At 39.9% G+C, this 17,858-nt stretch overlaps 1 protein-coding gene across 1 annotated transcript; it reads right to left on the bottom strand.

Annotated features, from left to right (window-relative positions):
* Positions 1-3,268: 3,268 nt before the first annotated feature.
* On the bottom strand, positions 3,269-17,587 carry immt (inner membrane protein, mitochondrial (mitofilin)). Its single transcript, XM_028460122.1, has 14 exons — positions 17,402-17,587; positions 16,257-16,324; positions 15,995-16,184; positions 14,478-14,622; positions 14,270-14,362; positions 13,536-13,694; positions 11,692-11,825; positions 11,410-11,513; positions 10,598-10,733; positions 10,401-10,530; positions 7,962-8,185; positions 5,938-6,069; positions 5,017-5,146; positions 3,269-4,103 (listed from the first exon to the last, which is right to left on the bottom strand). The coding sequence occupies exons 1-14, from the start codon at positions 17,441-17,443 to the stop codon at positions 3,499-3,501; spliced, it is 2,292 nt and encodes a 763-aa protein (XP_028315923.1). The 5' UTR covers positions 17,444-17,587; the 3' UTR covers positions 3,269-3,498.
* Between the last annotated feature and the right edge of the window lie 271 nt (positions 17,588-17,858).

Here is a 17,858-nt window from a genome sequence, read left to right as displayed (position 1 = left end):
TCAAGCACTGTGATGGCATGGGCGTCAAACCAGGTTTTGGTGCATCTGGTGGTGCTTCCAGGTCCTACTGGAAGATGAAATCTGCATCTCCATACAGATCCTTAGCAGAAGGAATCATGAAGTCCTTCAAAACATCCTGGTAGACTGTTGCAGTGACCTTGGATTTAAGAAAACAGAGTTTACCAACACCTGCACCGGACATTGCACCCCAAATCATGACTGACTGTGGATATTTCACACTGGACCTCAAGCAGCTTGGGTCCTGTTCCTCACCAGTCTTCCTCCAAACCCTTTGGACCGTGATTCCCAAATGAAAGACACTTTACTTTCATTGGAAAAGAGGACCTTGGACCACTGGCCAACAGTCCAGTCCTTCTTCTCCTTGGCCCAGTTGAGACACTTCCTATGTTGGCTCAGGCTCAGAAGTGGCTTGACCCGAGGAACCCATGCAACAGATTCTTGAATCTTCCTCGTTTGATAATCCTCTGAAGCCCACGGTCATGTCTTCTGCTGGTGCATCTTCTCCAGCCACAATTCGCCCTTCCACTAGACTTTCCATTGATTGCTTGGACACAACACTCTGTGAACAGCCAGCCTCCTTAGCTCTGAACTTTTGTGGCTTACCCATCCTATGGAGGGTATCAATGATGGGCTTCTGGCCAGTTGTTAAGTCTGCAGTCTTCCCCATATTGAACCAAACTGAGACAACTGAACCAAAGTGAAGCAATTTAATGACACCTGGGGAAACCTGTGCAGGTGCTTTGAGTTTAGTAGATGATTAGTGTGTGACATTCATGTCCTGCAGAATTTGGGCTGTATTCTAATTTTTTTAATTCCTGTTTTCATGGGTTTTATGAGCTGGAAGCCCGAATTATGTAAAAATATACAAATAAATACTTGAAATCATTTAAATTGTGGGCCCTAAATTTATAATCTATGAAATTTTAACTTTTTGAATGGAATTATGGAAATTAAACAACTTCTCCATGATATTATAATTTTTTGGAAAGGGTCTGTATCTTTATATATATATATATATATATATATATATATATATATATATAGTTCCGACTTTGAATTGCGATTAATTAATTACATTAAAATAATGTACTAAAAAAGTGCCTATACTGATGCACAGACCACGTGCTTCATGGGCGTTAATTTTGGTTTAAAAAAACACAGGATGGAAAACAAAATTGCAAATTATGCAAGAATAAGTTTGCCGATCACCGCTACCACCTCAATCCTAAACATGTAGCAGCTAGCATGGACAACGGTCGTAGTCCAAGCAGACAGTGTCTCCAATCCACACTGCACAAGATGACAGGGTTCAGAGCCAAAATGAATAACTCCATGAGTGTCAAATGAACAAAGTCAGTGGATAAATGATTGTAGTGGACAGTCGACTATTTCAAACTAAATTAATCAGCTTCATCAGTTGCTCTGGTTATTTCATGCCACAAATATAAGCCTTGGCCATGGCTGACAGTGTAGAAAGCGAGTATGACAGAAATTTTGATTAATTTTGCCGTCGGAGCGTTGATTCCTTAAAAGATTTTTTGCCCAAACGTGGCATCAGTCTCCAAGGCAGAAAGACAGAGTTAGCTGCTAAAGCTAATGCTGCTAAAGCTAATGCTGCACACGAGCTGAAAATTCCGGTCTTGCCTGACGTTTCAACAGTGACCCAGGTTATAGTCACATTTTGTAAACATGAATCGGCTGATCAGTGCTGTTTCACTTAATCAGAAAATACTTTATTAAAGTATAATATGAATACAGTATAAACGGCAAAGAGATGTATTAAAAAAAACAACACTAATAAATCCATTTTATTCACACATTCAGCAAACCATAGATTATGCCAGGCACTTTTTTTTTTTGCGAATCCTTGTCCATTGCAAATAAAAGCGCAAATATTAAATGAAACGTGTTCGTTGAAAGCCGGTTTAAGTGAATGACTGCAGTCTGAGCGTTGCATTTATAATATATTGGAATGTCAGATAGATTAGGCATACCTTTACCGTACAAAAAGTCCGCACTATTTTGCGGCGTTCAGTTTCCACTTCTCTGGAATGTTCTGTACTAAGTGATGTTTTTATTATAATACAAAAACAAAAACATAGTGAAAAGCATGAGTTCACGTCGTACTGAGATTGTATGTGCGAATATATATGCGCATGCGCACCACCGACAATTTAATTTTTTGTTCATTTTTGTTTTCAAAGTGAACGAACACGTGTTTTGTTTGTTTATTGGATTATGTTAGGGTTAGGGTTATAATCTCAGTAAGGAGGTAAACTCAGACCGTGACACCGGATTGGTTGATGATGACGTCACCACATTCAAAAGGCAGCGCTGCTGTCAGTCCGGTGTTCACCAACCTGAGGCAGCATAAGCATTGATTTTGATCCGATTAGAAAACTCTATCTCCGGATCCGTTTGTGCATTTGTTATTTCCATTTGTGAAGTAGTGATTATTATATTGGTTAAGCTTGTCACCTGTATAGTATATATAGTGCACTTTATTTCTCTTCTTATACATAGTCTGATTTCCTGCGTTTTTGTGAATTTTTCCGTTTCTTAGTATATTCTTATAGTTTTACACCTGCTGGCCAGGCCTCTTCTTAACAATACATTTGTGTTATTTATTGTAACCCGTTGTTGGTGGTTTTTGGAGACCAAGTTTTATTAAATAATGTTTTTATGTATCGTCCTGGAACGGCCTAGACTGGGACGAGCAACAGCTTCCTTAAAAATAAGTTTGTACTTTGTAAACAATGCATTCATAATGTTCTTTATTCATATTGTACATTATGTTGCACTCAGTGATGGAAACAAGCACACTTGTTAAAGGTTTTCATTCTAATTAAATTTTTTTTTAAATTCGAGTCCAACCTGTAAAATAAATATATATATATACTGTATATATAAATTAAAGACATTTTGGTAACTTTTTTTTTTCTTCACTTATACATATATAGGCAAAAACGTTTTTAGGCAGTTATTACATTTCAGGTTTTATAAAAACATTTTTTTGAACAATTTGGGCTGTTACATGTTGGGCGCTAACAAGGTGTAGTGAAGTCAAATATTTCAGCAGCTGACTGATGCTAAATGAAGATAGATAATCAACAATAATTGAAAATGTAATTTATAATAGTTAATATCAGAAAATATGTTTCTATTCAAATCCGGACGTCAATAATGGGAATGAAAGCCCCAGTGAACTAATGGATGTGTTCTGTTGGATGAAATAAGGCAGCACAGATGATTGTTAACTGTGGTTTATTCAACAATATTCACAGAAATCCAACATGAGCGACTTCAATAAGAACTTCCTGTGCCTGTGAGTGACGGAGATAAATAACTTTGTCTTCATTGACTCCAACAACTTAAGTGCTTGAAAACATATACATGAGCTACACAGCTAGCATTCGTTCCTTGGTTAACGTTTGAAAAGGTAATGAGTGAGCACATGTTTAGTGGGCGGAGCTTATCCTACGGAGCCTGGGTGGTTCCCAGGCCCACAGCGTTGGCGTACGCAGAGAGCAACCCCACAACCTGCCTTGTTTCCAGTGTGAGTCTAGCTTCAGTCAGCCAGTCCTCCACCACTCTCCTGGCCTCGCCCCTCAGCTGGTTCACCAGTTTAGCTGCTAGCTCCAGGTCTCCGTGCTCCAGGCAGTAGCTAGCATACGACAGAAGCTTGAAAGGGTCTAAGTCGTCACTGCTCAGCTGTGTAGGAGGAACTTCCTGTTTACGCTCAAACAGCAGTGCCGCTTGCACGTAGGACAGGAAGTACTGGTAGAGGGAGTTGTGGGACTCGTCGACGAGTGCAACTCGACGAGCCAACGATCGCAGTGAGTTGAAACGAGCTCGAAGGGCGGCCTCGCTGTAAACGCCACGCTGCAGCGACTCCTCTGGCAGAGCTGACATCAGAGCCACGGCGAAGTCGTCGTGGCAGTTCTCTCGTACGGCTTTGGCGCTGCTCTCCAGAGGCACAGTGGGCGTGTCCACGTCTGCGCTCTTCAGACTGTACGTGAGCGCCTCCACAGACAGCCACAGCTGGTGGGCTCTACGGGCCTCCTCCTCCGCCACCACATGACCTGCAGTAACAGCACACGCAGCACGTCACAGCTCACATCAAGCACCACACGTATGGTGTGACGAATTCATGTAAAACAGCATGTGACATATTGCAAAAAGTGTGTGCACATGAAAAATAAATCTTAATGTAAAGGTGAAATCTAAATGTAAATGTTAAATTTAAATCTAAATGTAAATGTTAAATTTAAATCTAAAAGTGAAATTTAAATGCTAAATTTAAATTTAAATGTTAGATTTAAATTAAAGATTCATATATATGGTAATTTTAAATGTAAATGTTGAATATAAATGTTAAATTTAAATGGAAGACTTAAATCTAAATTAAAAAGTGAAATCTTAAAGGCACACTGCGTAACTTTTGGCCACTAGGGGCGCTAGACTAACTTAATCGCTCACCAAGTGTAAAGCTAAATGTTAAGAAATGATGCAAAGTGGGAAGGTCAGCGCCTGTTGATCACGCTAAATGTGATGTGTTAAATGTTCAAAATATGCTTGCTATGAAACAGGCAACTTCAACGAATGTGTTTTCCGCCAATGAATATTTAACGAGTTTCTTTGGCACAACGCGCAAAATATTGGGTGCAAACAAATTAACCACACACACGCAGGCACATGCTGGAGCTGATGGCGGTGGTGGTTTTTTGTGTATTATTTTAGCACGTGACAGGCAGGTCTTAACGGTCACAGCTTTACTCACAGATGGCTGCAGTTATTGTTTCAGGGGTGAAATAATGAAGAAAAAAAAAAAATCACATTTAGACTTGTTTGCTGTAGTTCAAGGATATGTTTACAGACTGCAGCCACTTTGTTACATGTGAGTGCAAAAAAAGAGAGGCATCTCCATCACTTTCACGCCTGTTATGATGCTTCACAGACTGACACTAAAGGAGGGCGTGTGTGTGTGTCTCTTACTGTCGATGGCTTCCTCCATCCCCTTCAACCGTGCGTAGGCAGCGTTCATGTCCAGAGTGAAGTTGTCCACCTGCTCCTGTCCCAGCTGACGGTAACGAGTCTCCTGCTCCAGCATTTTACTGCTCAGAACCTGCAACACACACATCAGCATGATACAAGTGACCAAATACATTTATTCTGCACTCGACTAAAAGACACGAGTGAAACCTGGAACTGAACCGGCCAATAATGGGCATGACAAATCGTGAATGTGGTTAAAGTGTCAAAAAATAAGCATGAAACATGTTGAAAATAGGTTAAAAGTGACAATAATGGGTCTACATGGCAACATTAGGTGGAAAAGTATTTATAAGTGCCAAAAATGTCTTGAAAGTGGAAAAAATGTGCAGAATAGGCACTGAAATTTGATGGAGAAGTGGCAAAAATCAGAATAATGTACTAAAATGCATTCATAAGAGCATATAATGAATTGCAATAAGACAGAACTCCTCCTCATCCTCTCCATAACTAACTCTTCCTCCCTCACCCATTGACAGCTCCACCGTGTCCATCTGCATACTTCCACTTACGCAACATTAACCGTTTTTCTTTTCTCTTCTTTGTATTATACTGTTTTTAAAGGCGTTTTTAAATAAAATTATATATTATTATTATTATTACTATTAAAAATATGGCAAGACAACATGATGAAAATAGGTTCAAATATGGCAAGTTTGGTGTAGTTGCAAAAAAGGATAAAAATAAGCAAAAATGAGCTCAAATTGTAAAACAAAAATAAATAAATAATTCTTAGTTCCCTGAAGGCATCTGACAACCTCTTCCCAGTGTCTCCTGACCCAAAACGGGGTCCCCCTTCCAAAGTTGAAAACCCATGCCTGAGGGAACATTGTGAGCGTGCTATTGTGTTTATGAAGGCAGCACCTGTTCAGCCTCAGCTTTCAGCTCCTGTTCCTGGACTTTGAGGACGTCTTGGACATGGTCGGTGTGAGCAGCCGCCTGACGTCTCAGCTGAGTCCTCATCTCAGCCTCCATCACCTCCCGTAACTCAGCCAGCTTCGGATGAAAGGAAACGCACACGAGTGAACAACACAGATAGCTTACAAACAAGTAACCACTGCTTTTTCTTGCAAAGAATAAAAGTTTGTAAAGTTTCATTGAATTCGTGTATTTTGAGGTACAGCGATATTTACAATCGAATTAGTTGATCATTTAGATTTTACACATTGATTCTTCATGTTTTTGTCTTTTTTCTTTTTACTTTCTCCTGCGGGCCGAATTGGAGTGTCTAAAGCAGGAGTGTCAAACTCATTTTCACTGCTGAGTATTTTTGACTGCAGAAAAAAAAAAAACAATATTATTCAACATTATTGTGCCCTGGTTTGTACTTCCACATGTAAATAATATCTCCATCCAAGCAATAAATGAGCGATTTGGTAACTGCAGGATGTTCACTTTTAAATTCCTTGATTTTGAGACCAATTTTTGTTTAAGTTTTAAGAAATAAATAAATTAATGATAATTAAAAAAAAAAAAATAGATAAATTAATTAAAATAAATGTATTTATCCATTTATGTTGCCATGTCTGCATATGTTATCAAAGGTTAACGGCACATGCGGTGCAATCTTTTTTTTCCTTAACAGCAATGCATGGTTTATTCTTGCATAGGTAAAATAGTGCATTTTTTTATATTGTGTACATGTGAACATATTTCTTTAGGGAAACTCTGTGGAATTGTTTGTGAGAAGACAAAAAAAAAAAAAAAAAAAAAAAAATCCACATTTTGTGATTAAAAAAAAAAAAAAAAAAAAAAAAAAAAGTATTTCATGTGATATAAGCATGGATGAACTGTGAGACCCACAACTGAATTTTATGGTAATTTAGACAATGATTAATCTCTGATTTTTACCTTCTCGTGCGGGTTGAATTGGATGCTCTAAAGCAGTGTTTCCCAATCTTTTCTGTCTCATGTACCCCCAAGGCCTCCTTCAGATTAGGAGAACCCCTTCGTCACTCTAATTTAGTAACCTTTCTTGTTTTATTTACAGGTTAATAGCTTGAAAATGTCAATCTGCATATTTAACACATTAAATATCAATTTTGTGCATTACAACAATTGTATAGTAGAGAATATATTTACCTCAATTTTTAATAATGTGCATAACATGTTAGTAACAATTTAGTAGGATATTAAGGCCACAATATTGGTATTTCATTAATGCAGTTTAATGTCAACAGGCGGAAAAGCTGCTGGATGATCATGTACAGTGTCGGAAATAGGCTTAAAAATTACTCAGCATGTTGGAAATAGATTCATCAATGTTTCCAAGTACCCCCTACAATGTGTTCAAGTACTCCTAGGGGTACACATACCCCTGGTTGGGAACCACTGCTTTAAAGCATGCGTCTCAATCAAAGCCCGAGGGCCAAATACGGCCCTTTGGAGCATCCAATTCGGCCCGCAGGAGAAAGTAAAAATTAGAAAGAGAACTTGAATCATTGTGTAAATGAAACAACAATATTTGCAGGTGTTCAAAGTTTTCCCAGTGTTTATATAACATAACTGCAGTCATTTCTAATGTGAAACTGTTGAAAAAAACAGAAAATTCTTCAATTTTCCTCAAATTATGACATATTAGTTCCCTTAATGAAATTATAATTGGTCACAAAATCTGAGAAACCGAAACTTTAAATTTCCTATTTTTGTATTTTATGTACTGTATACGTAGAAGTGCAAGCTAGGGCACAATAATGTTGAAATTACCCATTTTCCAACGTAAAACCTGTGGTCCACTAGAAATCAAACTGCTAATTATTTGACCCTTGAACTGCAGTGAGTTTGACACTCCTGCTCTAAAGGCCCAGTTTCAGTCCCCGGACATTGATTTTGGCACATGTGGCTAAAGTGCTAAGAGTTGTGGGGTAAATTCAGGAGAACGTGCACACCTTCCTCTCCTGCTCCAGCCGGGCCTCCTCTCTGACATGCTGCAGGGACGTATTCACGGCCTTCTCCAGAGCTCTCTGGTCCTCCAGCTTCTGCTGATCCAGAGCTGCATCGATGTGGATCTGCTCCCTGACTCTCTGCTCAGCCAGCTCTCGGTTCAGCTGGTCGATGCGACGGTGAGCGTGAGCAATCAGCGCATTCAGGTCGTCTGCTGACAGTTTACCAGCTGGACCACAAACACACAGAGTGACGACACCAGCCTTTCGTCTACACAGCTGAGAGTAAAGCTGTGCGACATAACGATATACTGTATATCGTAGTGCAATATAAAAACATCTACTGTACGATATAACCTTCAATTGTTTATATCGCTAATTTAATGTGTGTGGTTTTGGTCCAACATTGTTGCTAAAATATCATGAAGCAGGCTAATCTACTACTAACCTGCTACTGTCAACCACTGAGATGGGCTGCGTCAGATGTAGTGGTGCAACGAATCAAAAAACTCACGGTTCGGATCATATCACGGTTTTGAGTCACAGAACGGATCATTTTTCGGATCAGCAGAGGAAAAAAAAAAAAAGACAAATAACTTTGCTCCCCATTTATTAAATACAAACAACATTTAATTTGAGGTGTCAATCCAATGCTTAAATACAATTTTGAATCATATAAAAACAAATTAAAGTGCAATATAAGGCATGACACCTTCTTTTTTTAAACATGGAGAGTGAATTAAAAACTAGCCTATGCCCACATCATCAAAAAAGAATGAAAGAAGTAAAATAAAGCACATCTGAGTTTAAAATTTCAAATTCTTACAATAGTCAAGGATGGCCATCCGGACTAGAGCTAATATTTATTTAATAAAAGCTTTAAAAGACATGGATGGATGGAGGCATAAACATGACGACATTCACAGGGACTAATTACACACACACAGCTGTTCCTTTCTCTCTCTCTACCTCCCTGTGTGTGTCTCTTACGCGCACACACACACACACACACACACACACACACACACACACACACACACACACACACACACACACACACACACACACACACACACACACACACACACACACACACACACACACACACACACACACACACACACACACACACACACACACACACACACACACACACCTAATGATGCGTGGATCATTATAAAACTTTTTTTTTTCCCCCATCAACCAATCCACGGACCACGTGCGTGCCGAACCATGGACAGAGATCCGTGTGAATCACAGAACAATGATGATCCGTTGCACCACTAGTCAGATCCAACCTACTTCTACATCATTTAACACCAGCCTAGCCATGCTCGTTAAGTGTTAAGTTTAGCACGACTAAGATGCAGAAAATCTATACTATGGTGTGCAGAGGTGAAACAGTGCTTTTTTTTTTTTTAAACCAGATTGGGTCCCTGGGAGCCACCGGAACCATCACTTATTCTGGTAACTGATATGTGATTACAGAATCTCTCCTGATCATACTGATAGCATTTACCAAGGTGTCTTCTCAGAGGCTCTGTCATTGTTATGACTAACACTATCAGCAACCTACAAAACCCTGAGAGCACAGAACAACTACGGATTCATTGGGACACTAACCCTAACCTCTGAATCCCAGGCTGGTCCGCTTCCAAAACCCTTTGCCCAAATAAACCCCGTGTCCGCATCTGACCAGGCAGCAACCCTAAAACTTGACTCCGTCTCATTCCATTCAAAACCGCAAAAACAGTTACAAACTGCGTCACTAAAGCCAATATGACTTCATAGCAAAATATCTGCCAACGTGTCTCACAAATAGAAGCGTCAATTTATCTCCTGTTGCTCTAGAAGAACTTTTAAACAATATAAACAAAACCTCTACTATTATATATGATCTTTGTAATGTAAAATTCACTACAGGTACGGTTTGTCAAGAAAAGATCAGTACTCCTCTAGTCCTCTAGGTGGGCTGAGATGCCCATCACACCTTAAGATCGTAAACTTCCTCAATTATACCAGCTTAATTACCCTACAATAGTATATCAGGTTAATACCCGTAACTCTGGGCTCTTGCCTGTTACATAGAGAGCTGGTACTGATAATCCCGTAAAGGGTTAAAACAAGCGATCTCACAGGTTTTAAACATAGCAGTGACCATTAGTTGGTTTTTGCGCCCCCTGGTGGCATTTCCACATACAAATTTAGAAATCGCGAATATTCCTTCATTGAAAAGATTCTTAAAGGTGAACTACCATTTATTTTGAGATTTTTTTTATTTTTTATATAAAAAAATATATAATGAATGACATTTTTAATTTATTTCATGTAATTTTAATGAAACAATACTATATTGGGATGTAAATCATCAGTATATAAATCTACCTATATGGTGATTTTTCTCCATATCGCACAGCATTAGTTGAGAGGTGTGTGTGTTCTTACTGAGGCCCTTCCAGTTGGCCTGGATGTCAGGAGTCAGGCTGGTCACTTCCCTCTGGAACTGTTGCTTGGCCTCATTGACCAGTTCACTGTACTGGGAGACGATCTTGGCCTCGGACTCTGCAGTTTGGACCTTCAAAGACATAGTGTCAGGTTAGCTTTGAATGCAGCCGCCAGCGTCCATGCTAAGGGACGTCTACCTGTGTGACCGCTTTGTCCAGGTCTACAGCCATGTTGTGGAGGTTCTCCTCAGCAGCTAGAATCAGAGGGCGAGCTGCAGGAACCTTCAGACCTTTGGAACGTTCGATAATGGCCTTTAAACTGTCCAGGCTCTCACTGGAACACACACGTGGAAGATTATAACAACTAAAACTCCTTTTCATTTCCACCAAAAGCTTTCCTTCAGTACAGAAACATCACTATTTAACTAGACATGCAGTGGGTGGTTGTTTTAATTACCCAAAGTAAGAACATCTTTAGTACAGCGCTCAGTAACATACAGAGCTAAGCATGATTGGAATTCAGTAACAAGTGGCATTAAACAACATCATCTTTATAATTCAGAAAAATACCTAAAGAGATATTTATTAGGAAGATTTAGTGCCAAACACTAATTCTAATTATACATTTATGTCTGTTATTATTTTTGTTTGAGTTGTAGTTGTTAAGAGTGTTTTGTGATTAATATTTTCATTGTATAAATTGTATTGTCATTGTGTAATTTGTGGATCCCAGGAGGAATAGCTTATAGCTTAAGCTACTAGGATCCTAATAAACAAACACAAGCTAATCAACAGAGGAAATACTACAAAAGCACCAAAAAAAATAAAATAAATAAATCAGGGAAATCGGCACCGATCGATCGGTGCATCCTTAGATATAACTCTTGGAATAATTTTCTCTGCTCGTGCGTGCACGTCTTTTTAGCTGCTCCTCATTGGCTGTCGGTTTGTTTAAAGGTGGACCTGTCAGAAATTAACACACAACCTGTGAGTGTGTGTGCGCGAGTTACTTGGCTTTCTGCAGAGCACTTCCAGCATCATCCACTGCAGACAATCTATGAGTAAGAGCTTCTTCCAGCTCTTTCCACTGCGCTGACTTCTCCTGAGACGAAACCTGAATCATGTCAAATCAAATACTGAATATTATTAATAACTACTAACATGTTGGCATGTACGATATGACTGCTGCATCACTGAGACTAGATATTTAAACTATAACCTAGCAGTAGTGACATGCACACTTATCTTTGCTCTTATTCAGGCTGATCTTCAAAGTGTGGTGCGTGGCCTACCTCTGCCTCCATGGCCTCTCTCAGTCTCAGCGTGTGCTGTGCGATGGCCTGCAGGGCGGCCTCTTGCGCTCCGATGGCCTGCAGCGTAGCTTTAGCCGAGTTAGCCAGCGAGTCGTCCAGGCTCGTTGATAACGCTGAACAAGACAAAAGGTTATCTGAGATGGAAACACCACTCACAGCTAAAAATGTAACCAAGAACCAACTATCTGTGACTGTCCTCAGGTTCTTTCAGGTTTCTGAAGCTCATTTTAAATGACTTGTTCCTCAAAAAGATATTTTATTAAAGATTGTGTAATATCTATACACAAATATCTATCATTTACTACTTACAATTTTAAAATGACTTGGTTTCACGATATTAAAAAAAAATGATGAAATAAAATTCAAAAGGTTCCAGGAAACAAAGTTTAAGTGGCCCAATGACATTTGTCCCTCTTGCTTGCCGTAGTAGCGTACATGCTACTGATGCTCCCTCAACTCTATGGTTGTGTGCAATTATGAAACAGCGAACGAGCAAACGTCTTGGTTAACGCGCGCTCGCCTTGAAACGAACCAACGTGTCCATGAAGTGTCCGTATTTCAACACATCTCAGCACTAAAGCTTCTTCTAAGCAGAGTTTGAGACAAAGCACTATTAAAATAGTGAAAAACGAACTTTCAGTTATGATTTATGTTTCTGTCACGTAAACATGCATCCCCCTATGTCCACACACAGATCCCTACACAGCAACACACGTTTCGCTAAAGTAAAAGAATGCATGGAGAAGGCTGAGATAGGGCTGGGCGATTTTGCCCAACTAAAAATCTCAGATTATTTAAAGAAAAATTCAAGTTTTGATTTGATTTTTAATTTTTATTTCTTCAATGCACTTAAAAATGACTGCAGACATCAGATATATTGTCAAAAGTGCAACTTTATTGCTGTGATTGTCCCCCAGAGTTAAAAGTAAATGAGGCTCTGTCATTCAACAATTTCAAGCTTTAACTAAGGTTTAAGCAAAAGTGCAACAGCGACTTCACAGTAGCTTAAGTTTTTCGATTAGGAAATCAGATAACTACATATTCTATAACATATAATATTACAATTAAAAATATAATAAACTCTTCCCTTAGCATCTCAGCATAGTACGAATAAAAAACTAAACATGCCTGTGGCACACATATAGCCTACTCAAAGGGTAAACACAAACAAAGAAGGGGCTGGCTCACATCGCGCTACGATAACCCACAGGGACGGAACGTAAAAAAGTCACAAAAAACTGTTTTGCAAAAAAAAAAAAAAAAAAAATTGTTTTGATCTACAAATTTGATTAATCGATTTTTTGCCCAGCCCTAGGCTGAGTAAGTAGAGATAACTACAGAAGTGCTACTTAAAGCTAACAGTGAGAGCACACACCATTGAGACGACGATTAGGAAATGAAAAGCTACGTGCTCCAAACACGAGCCATATTTGAATCACACACAGACATAAACATTGGTGCAGTACTGAAAGAGGAGCTAATGAATGGAAAGTCCAAATTATAAAGACTAAAGCTTTACAACAGTTAGATTGGTAAATTTGTTTTCATTTGTTCTTTATTTGGGAAGCAAAATGCTCCCATACACTGTCTCCAACTTTTATTTTTCATCAAAGATTTGTTGCACATTTGTTACACTTCATTGGAATCTTTAATCTCAATTGTGATATCTAATCGTGAGTATTTCATATCCTGAGTCCGATATTATATACTGCATATCATATTGTGAGTTGACTATTTCGTTACAGCCCTACTTACTGTTAATGTAGGTTTTGATATTGTGTAAAAATGACTTCCTGAGAGTTAGTTAATGTTGTGTTGCTTACAAGCGAGCGTGTCCAACTCCTCCTGGTCCTGCTGAGCCAGTCGTGCTGTTACTTCTTCAACGGGACGTTCTCTCAGAGGTTCTTCTGCTGTGGAAGGTTCTACATCCACCATCACTGCGGGCTTTTCCTGCTCCTGGTGGTGACATTCTGTGCACTCCTCTACACAAACACACAGACACACACACTGTTGGTATCCCACAGAGCTCCATGTGTGTTAGGGCAAAGATTTCTATCATTTCAGGGACCACAAAAATGTGACTACATGCATGTTAACATTTAAAATAATGATGAAAATAATAAAAAAAAAAAACAAAGGGTTTTGTCTTTGTAGTCTTTTTGTGTGGGTTTTCTTTGTTTTTAGACATTCTGTGTGTTTTAATTCATTTCGTCTATTTTCTTGCAAATATGGTCAATTTCTGTTTGTTTTTTTTGGGTTTTTTGAGTCATTATGTGTATTTTTGTTATATTTTTGTGTGCCATTGTTGTCATTTTGTGTATTTTTCTGTCATTTTGTGTATTTTTCTGTCATTTTGTGCAATTTCGTGTGTCTTTGAAGTTCTTTTATGTATGTTTGTTGTATTTGAGTGGTGGCTTCGTGTTCTTTTGTTGACATTAAGTGCATTTTGCTGTTGTTTTCAGTGTCATGCTGGGCTTCATGTAACTTCCAACTGCATGAATTACAAGTTTGTTTGGCCCCCTGTTGCCTATGTCTGTGTTAGGGTCTGTGAGCTCACCAGAGACTGCTGTGGCCTCTGTGTCACAGGTGGCTGGGATTGATGGGACTTCACCGATGGCTGAGATGATGTGGGTGGCCTCTGCTGAAGCCTCTGAATGAGACACAGTGTGGAAACAAATCTTACGCAGTTGAATAAATGTGATGCTTCACTGAAGGCTTTCTCTGTTTGAATAGAAATGAATCCAGGAGCCATGAGGAACACTCACCCTCTATGCTGGGGGCCGTGTGTGCTGGGGCGGGGCTAGACTCTTTCACTGGACCCTCAGACGCCTCCGTCACCTTTTTCTCCGCCTTGGCTTTCGACGGCTTCACTTGTTTCTCCATCATGGAGGGAGGCTGAACTGACTCCGCCTACAACGCATGCAATATTACGTCAGAAAGCAGCAAACAACAGGTGTTTCCTATCGCTATTAGCTTCAAAAAGTCCAGTGAATAGCACACATTTCACCCAAATACTCTCAATGCGATGTCTTTTTAGGTACGGGAAATGGATAAGTGTAAATGGATCTCCTGGGCCCAGCTGTTCAAAAGATTTAATCTGGATCAAATCTATCCGGATTCTGAAATCTCTTTATTGACGATCCAGGATCATGTATTAAGTCTTAATTTTACACCAGTTGTTCAAAACAAAAATAGAATAAGATAGTTTGATCCACATCCAAACCTTTTAAGATGACAAAATCTGGATAATGAGTGCAATAAATTAGACACACACTGAAGGCTACTATGTTTTCTTTGAAGAAAAGAAAAGAAAACAGTCACATATAATGTTTATTGACCAGTCACTGACTATATCTGCCAGACAAAAAAGAAGGGAAAAAAGTAAATATACATTCCATATGCTTCAAACTTAAACTTAAAATGCCAACCTTGAAACATTTTCAACCTTTTTCTTCTACTGTGGAATTTTGCTCCATAGCAGAAAGTCTGTCTCTGTGAGGATGTCAAAGCTGAAATGAAGACATACCTCTGACCTTCTCAAATAATGAGAAAGTGACTGGACATGCAGTAAGGGGATACCTTTGTCTATTTTTGAACAATGATTTTGAATATCGTTTGATTTTGACAGCTTTTGAGAGTATTATTTGAATTCCCAGTTACTGGTCTGTAGTGTGAACTAGTCTATATATCGAAGTGTATGGTTATATCTACTGCATGATAAATGTAATTTATTTGAGCAGTTAAGATTTAATTTAAATTACTTTTTGTTCCTGAAATCCACCCTAAATCCAAATCCTACTAAAAACTTTTGAACAACACAAACTCAGGTTTTGATCCAAGATTGATCTAATCTGATCACAGAATCCGATTTTAGTTTTGAACCACCCATTTTTAATAATTGATCCAATCCATCATCCAAAATCCAATCAGAGAAATTTCCTTTTGAACAACTGGGCCAAGGTGGATAAAAGACGTCTTCCAAATAGAACTAAAGCACGAAAACACTGTTGTGCTGAAATCAAATGTAATTGGTATGAAGTCGTTGTGTTTATTGATTCTTGACATTTGAGTAAAAGTATTTCATTTTGGCGAAACTTGTTAAACAGTAGAAGTGACTGCTCTCTACTGGTTGAAACGCAGCTACTATCATTTAATTTTGCAATTGGCTGAGGCTGGAGGCAGCTTTTGTCCCAAACCACCACCTGTCCAGAGGGACTGTGGGTGTGTCCTAACTGCTCCAGGAGCCCCGCCCATAATCAAGGTCACAATGAAGTGCGCTAACCTGTTTCCTGATGGGAAGGTTAGCATCTTTGGCTGCGGGACCTAAAGCCAGACTGAAGAGCTGATCTGAGTACGGAACGTTCTTCTCCACTGTCGCTCGGAACTTGGGGTCCCATTTGGCGTAGAGGACGGTTCCTCCTACTCCACCGCTCACTGCCAGCAGACTGGTAGCCAGCACCTTCACAGCTCCACTAGGATGAAGACGGGAAGATAAGCACCTCCATCATCTATACGGGGATCTGAACACAGAGTGTGGGCGTTACCTGGGTTCACCGGCTGTGTAGTGCCGGCAGTGCTGTTGAGTGATCCTGGAGCCGTTTCCAAAGTTCTTCTGGAAAGACATCAAAGGAAAACATTACTATTGTTTTAAATCAGCAGGTAGATTCTAGGTTGGGTTGCATTTTATTGTGAAATTCACCCAGATGTAAAGACGGTGTCTGCATCACAGAGCTGCACTTCAATGAATAAAGCATGTGCTCATGTTTAGACTGACTGAGCGTCGGTGACGCAGAATTATCGACACATGTAACACACATCCTGTCATGTGAACACACAACACACGTGCAGATGGGCGAAATTTTCATTAGGGAAATTGGGAAAAAAATATATCCGGGCCGATACGTAACATATTTTCAGGAATTATTATTATTATTTATTTTTTATTATTAGTTGACCTTTTGTGTCTTTGGATTCCTTTTTGTATTTGTGCCTTGTGCATTAAGTTAACAAAATATTGTACGTATACGTGTAAATAATTACTACGCCATTAGTGCGCATGCGCCTGTAGGAGACTTTCACGCGTAGGATTATTTTTCACTACACCGGTCGATTGACACGTATTACGTACTGATAGCCACTGCCTTTAACATATAAGGGATCCTGGGGCTTGGTTTGGGTGGTGGGACAGCTCGTCGCGGGCTACAGAAAGTTTCCCATATTTTCACATCTAAAATTTGACAGATATGGCCACAAAGGTAAACAAAACGATGGGGAAAGTCTAGTTGGAAAATGAAAAAGTAAAACACAACAGAAGGAGGCGGTAATGCTACTAAATGGATACAAGTCGCCATTAAACAACAGAGAGAGGAGAAGAAGAGGAGGAGGAGGAAGAAGAAATGACACCGTAGTGTTTCCATAGCTGGACACAGTTAGCACGTTAGCTCTAGCACAGCTTTCTACAGAGCGAACACCGGGCTAATAACGCTCAGCTCCTGGAAGCTAACTTTAGCCACCGACACTGTCTGTCTGTGTCTAAACTCACACACACACACGCAGTTAGAATCGAACCCTCCGTGTGTGTGTGTGTGTGTGTGTGTGTGTTTCTACGTGCACCATGGTGCACCTTGAGCTGCGGTCATTGAATGACAGCCGCTCTAAAGCCTAGTAGTGCGGGTTTTGTGAGTCTTACCCAGGCCGTGGCGTTGGCCCCTCTGAGACAGGCCCGTAACATGGTCCCAGTACCTAATCAGCCGCTTTGTTTCACAAGCTGCAGATCGACTCTTTCCACCCGCTGCTTCAGGCCGTGTACTGTCCGCCGTTCCTCGTCAGGACAGGAGGAGCCCCAGGCCAGCAGAGTGCAACACTGCCCCCTACCCATAGATATATAGAAACACTCGATGACTTACCCGCGCTGTTAGACATGGGGGGGCGACGTGGCGGCCATCTTACCTCAGACAGCTGGCCCGCTTCCCGTATCATTATCCCGTCATTTTCCCATATTGACAGAAGAAAGTGTCTATTTGTACGGTTGCCGTACAGACAACCACTGGTGCTATTGGTACGGTTACCGAAGTACACGTCTGAGAGTTAGGTTTAGGTTATAACCCAATATCGCAACAATTTTTAGGGTTAGGTTTAGGATAAGG

Source organism: Gouania willdenowi, chromosome 10 (genome assembly GCF_900634775.1).
Source record: "Gouania willdenowi chromosome 10, fGouWil2.1, whole genome shotgun sequence".
NCBI classification, from domain to species: Eukaryota; Metazoa; Chordata; class Actinopteri; order Blenniiformes; family Gobiesocidae; genus Gouania; species Gouania willdenowi.
Note: the sequence above shows the minus strand (reverse complement) of the source record. Positions and strands in the feature narration are given on the sequence as shown.

Excerpts from the sequence above, each read along its gene's own strand:
- immt (XM_028460122.1), bottom strand. The coding sequence starts at position 17,443 with ATGTTACGGGCCTGTCTCAGAGGGGCCAACGCCACGGCCTGG. Across the intron at positions 16,325-17,401 it reads GGGCCAACGCCACGGCCTGG|AAGAACTTTGGAAACGGCTC; the intron begins GTAAGACTCACA and ends ATGTCTTTCCAG. Across the intron at positions 10,531-10,597 it reads TGGACAAAGCGGTCACACAG|GTCCAAACTGCAGAGTCCGA; the intron begins GTAGACGTCCCT and ends ATGTCTTTGAAG.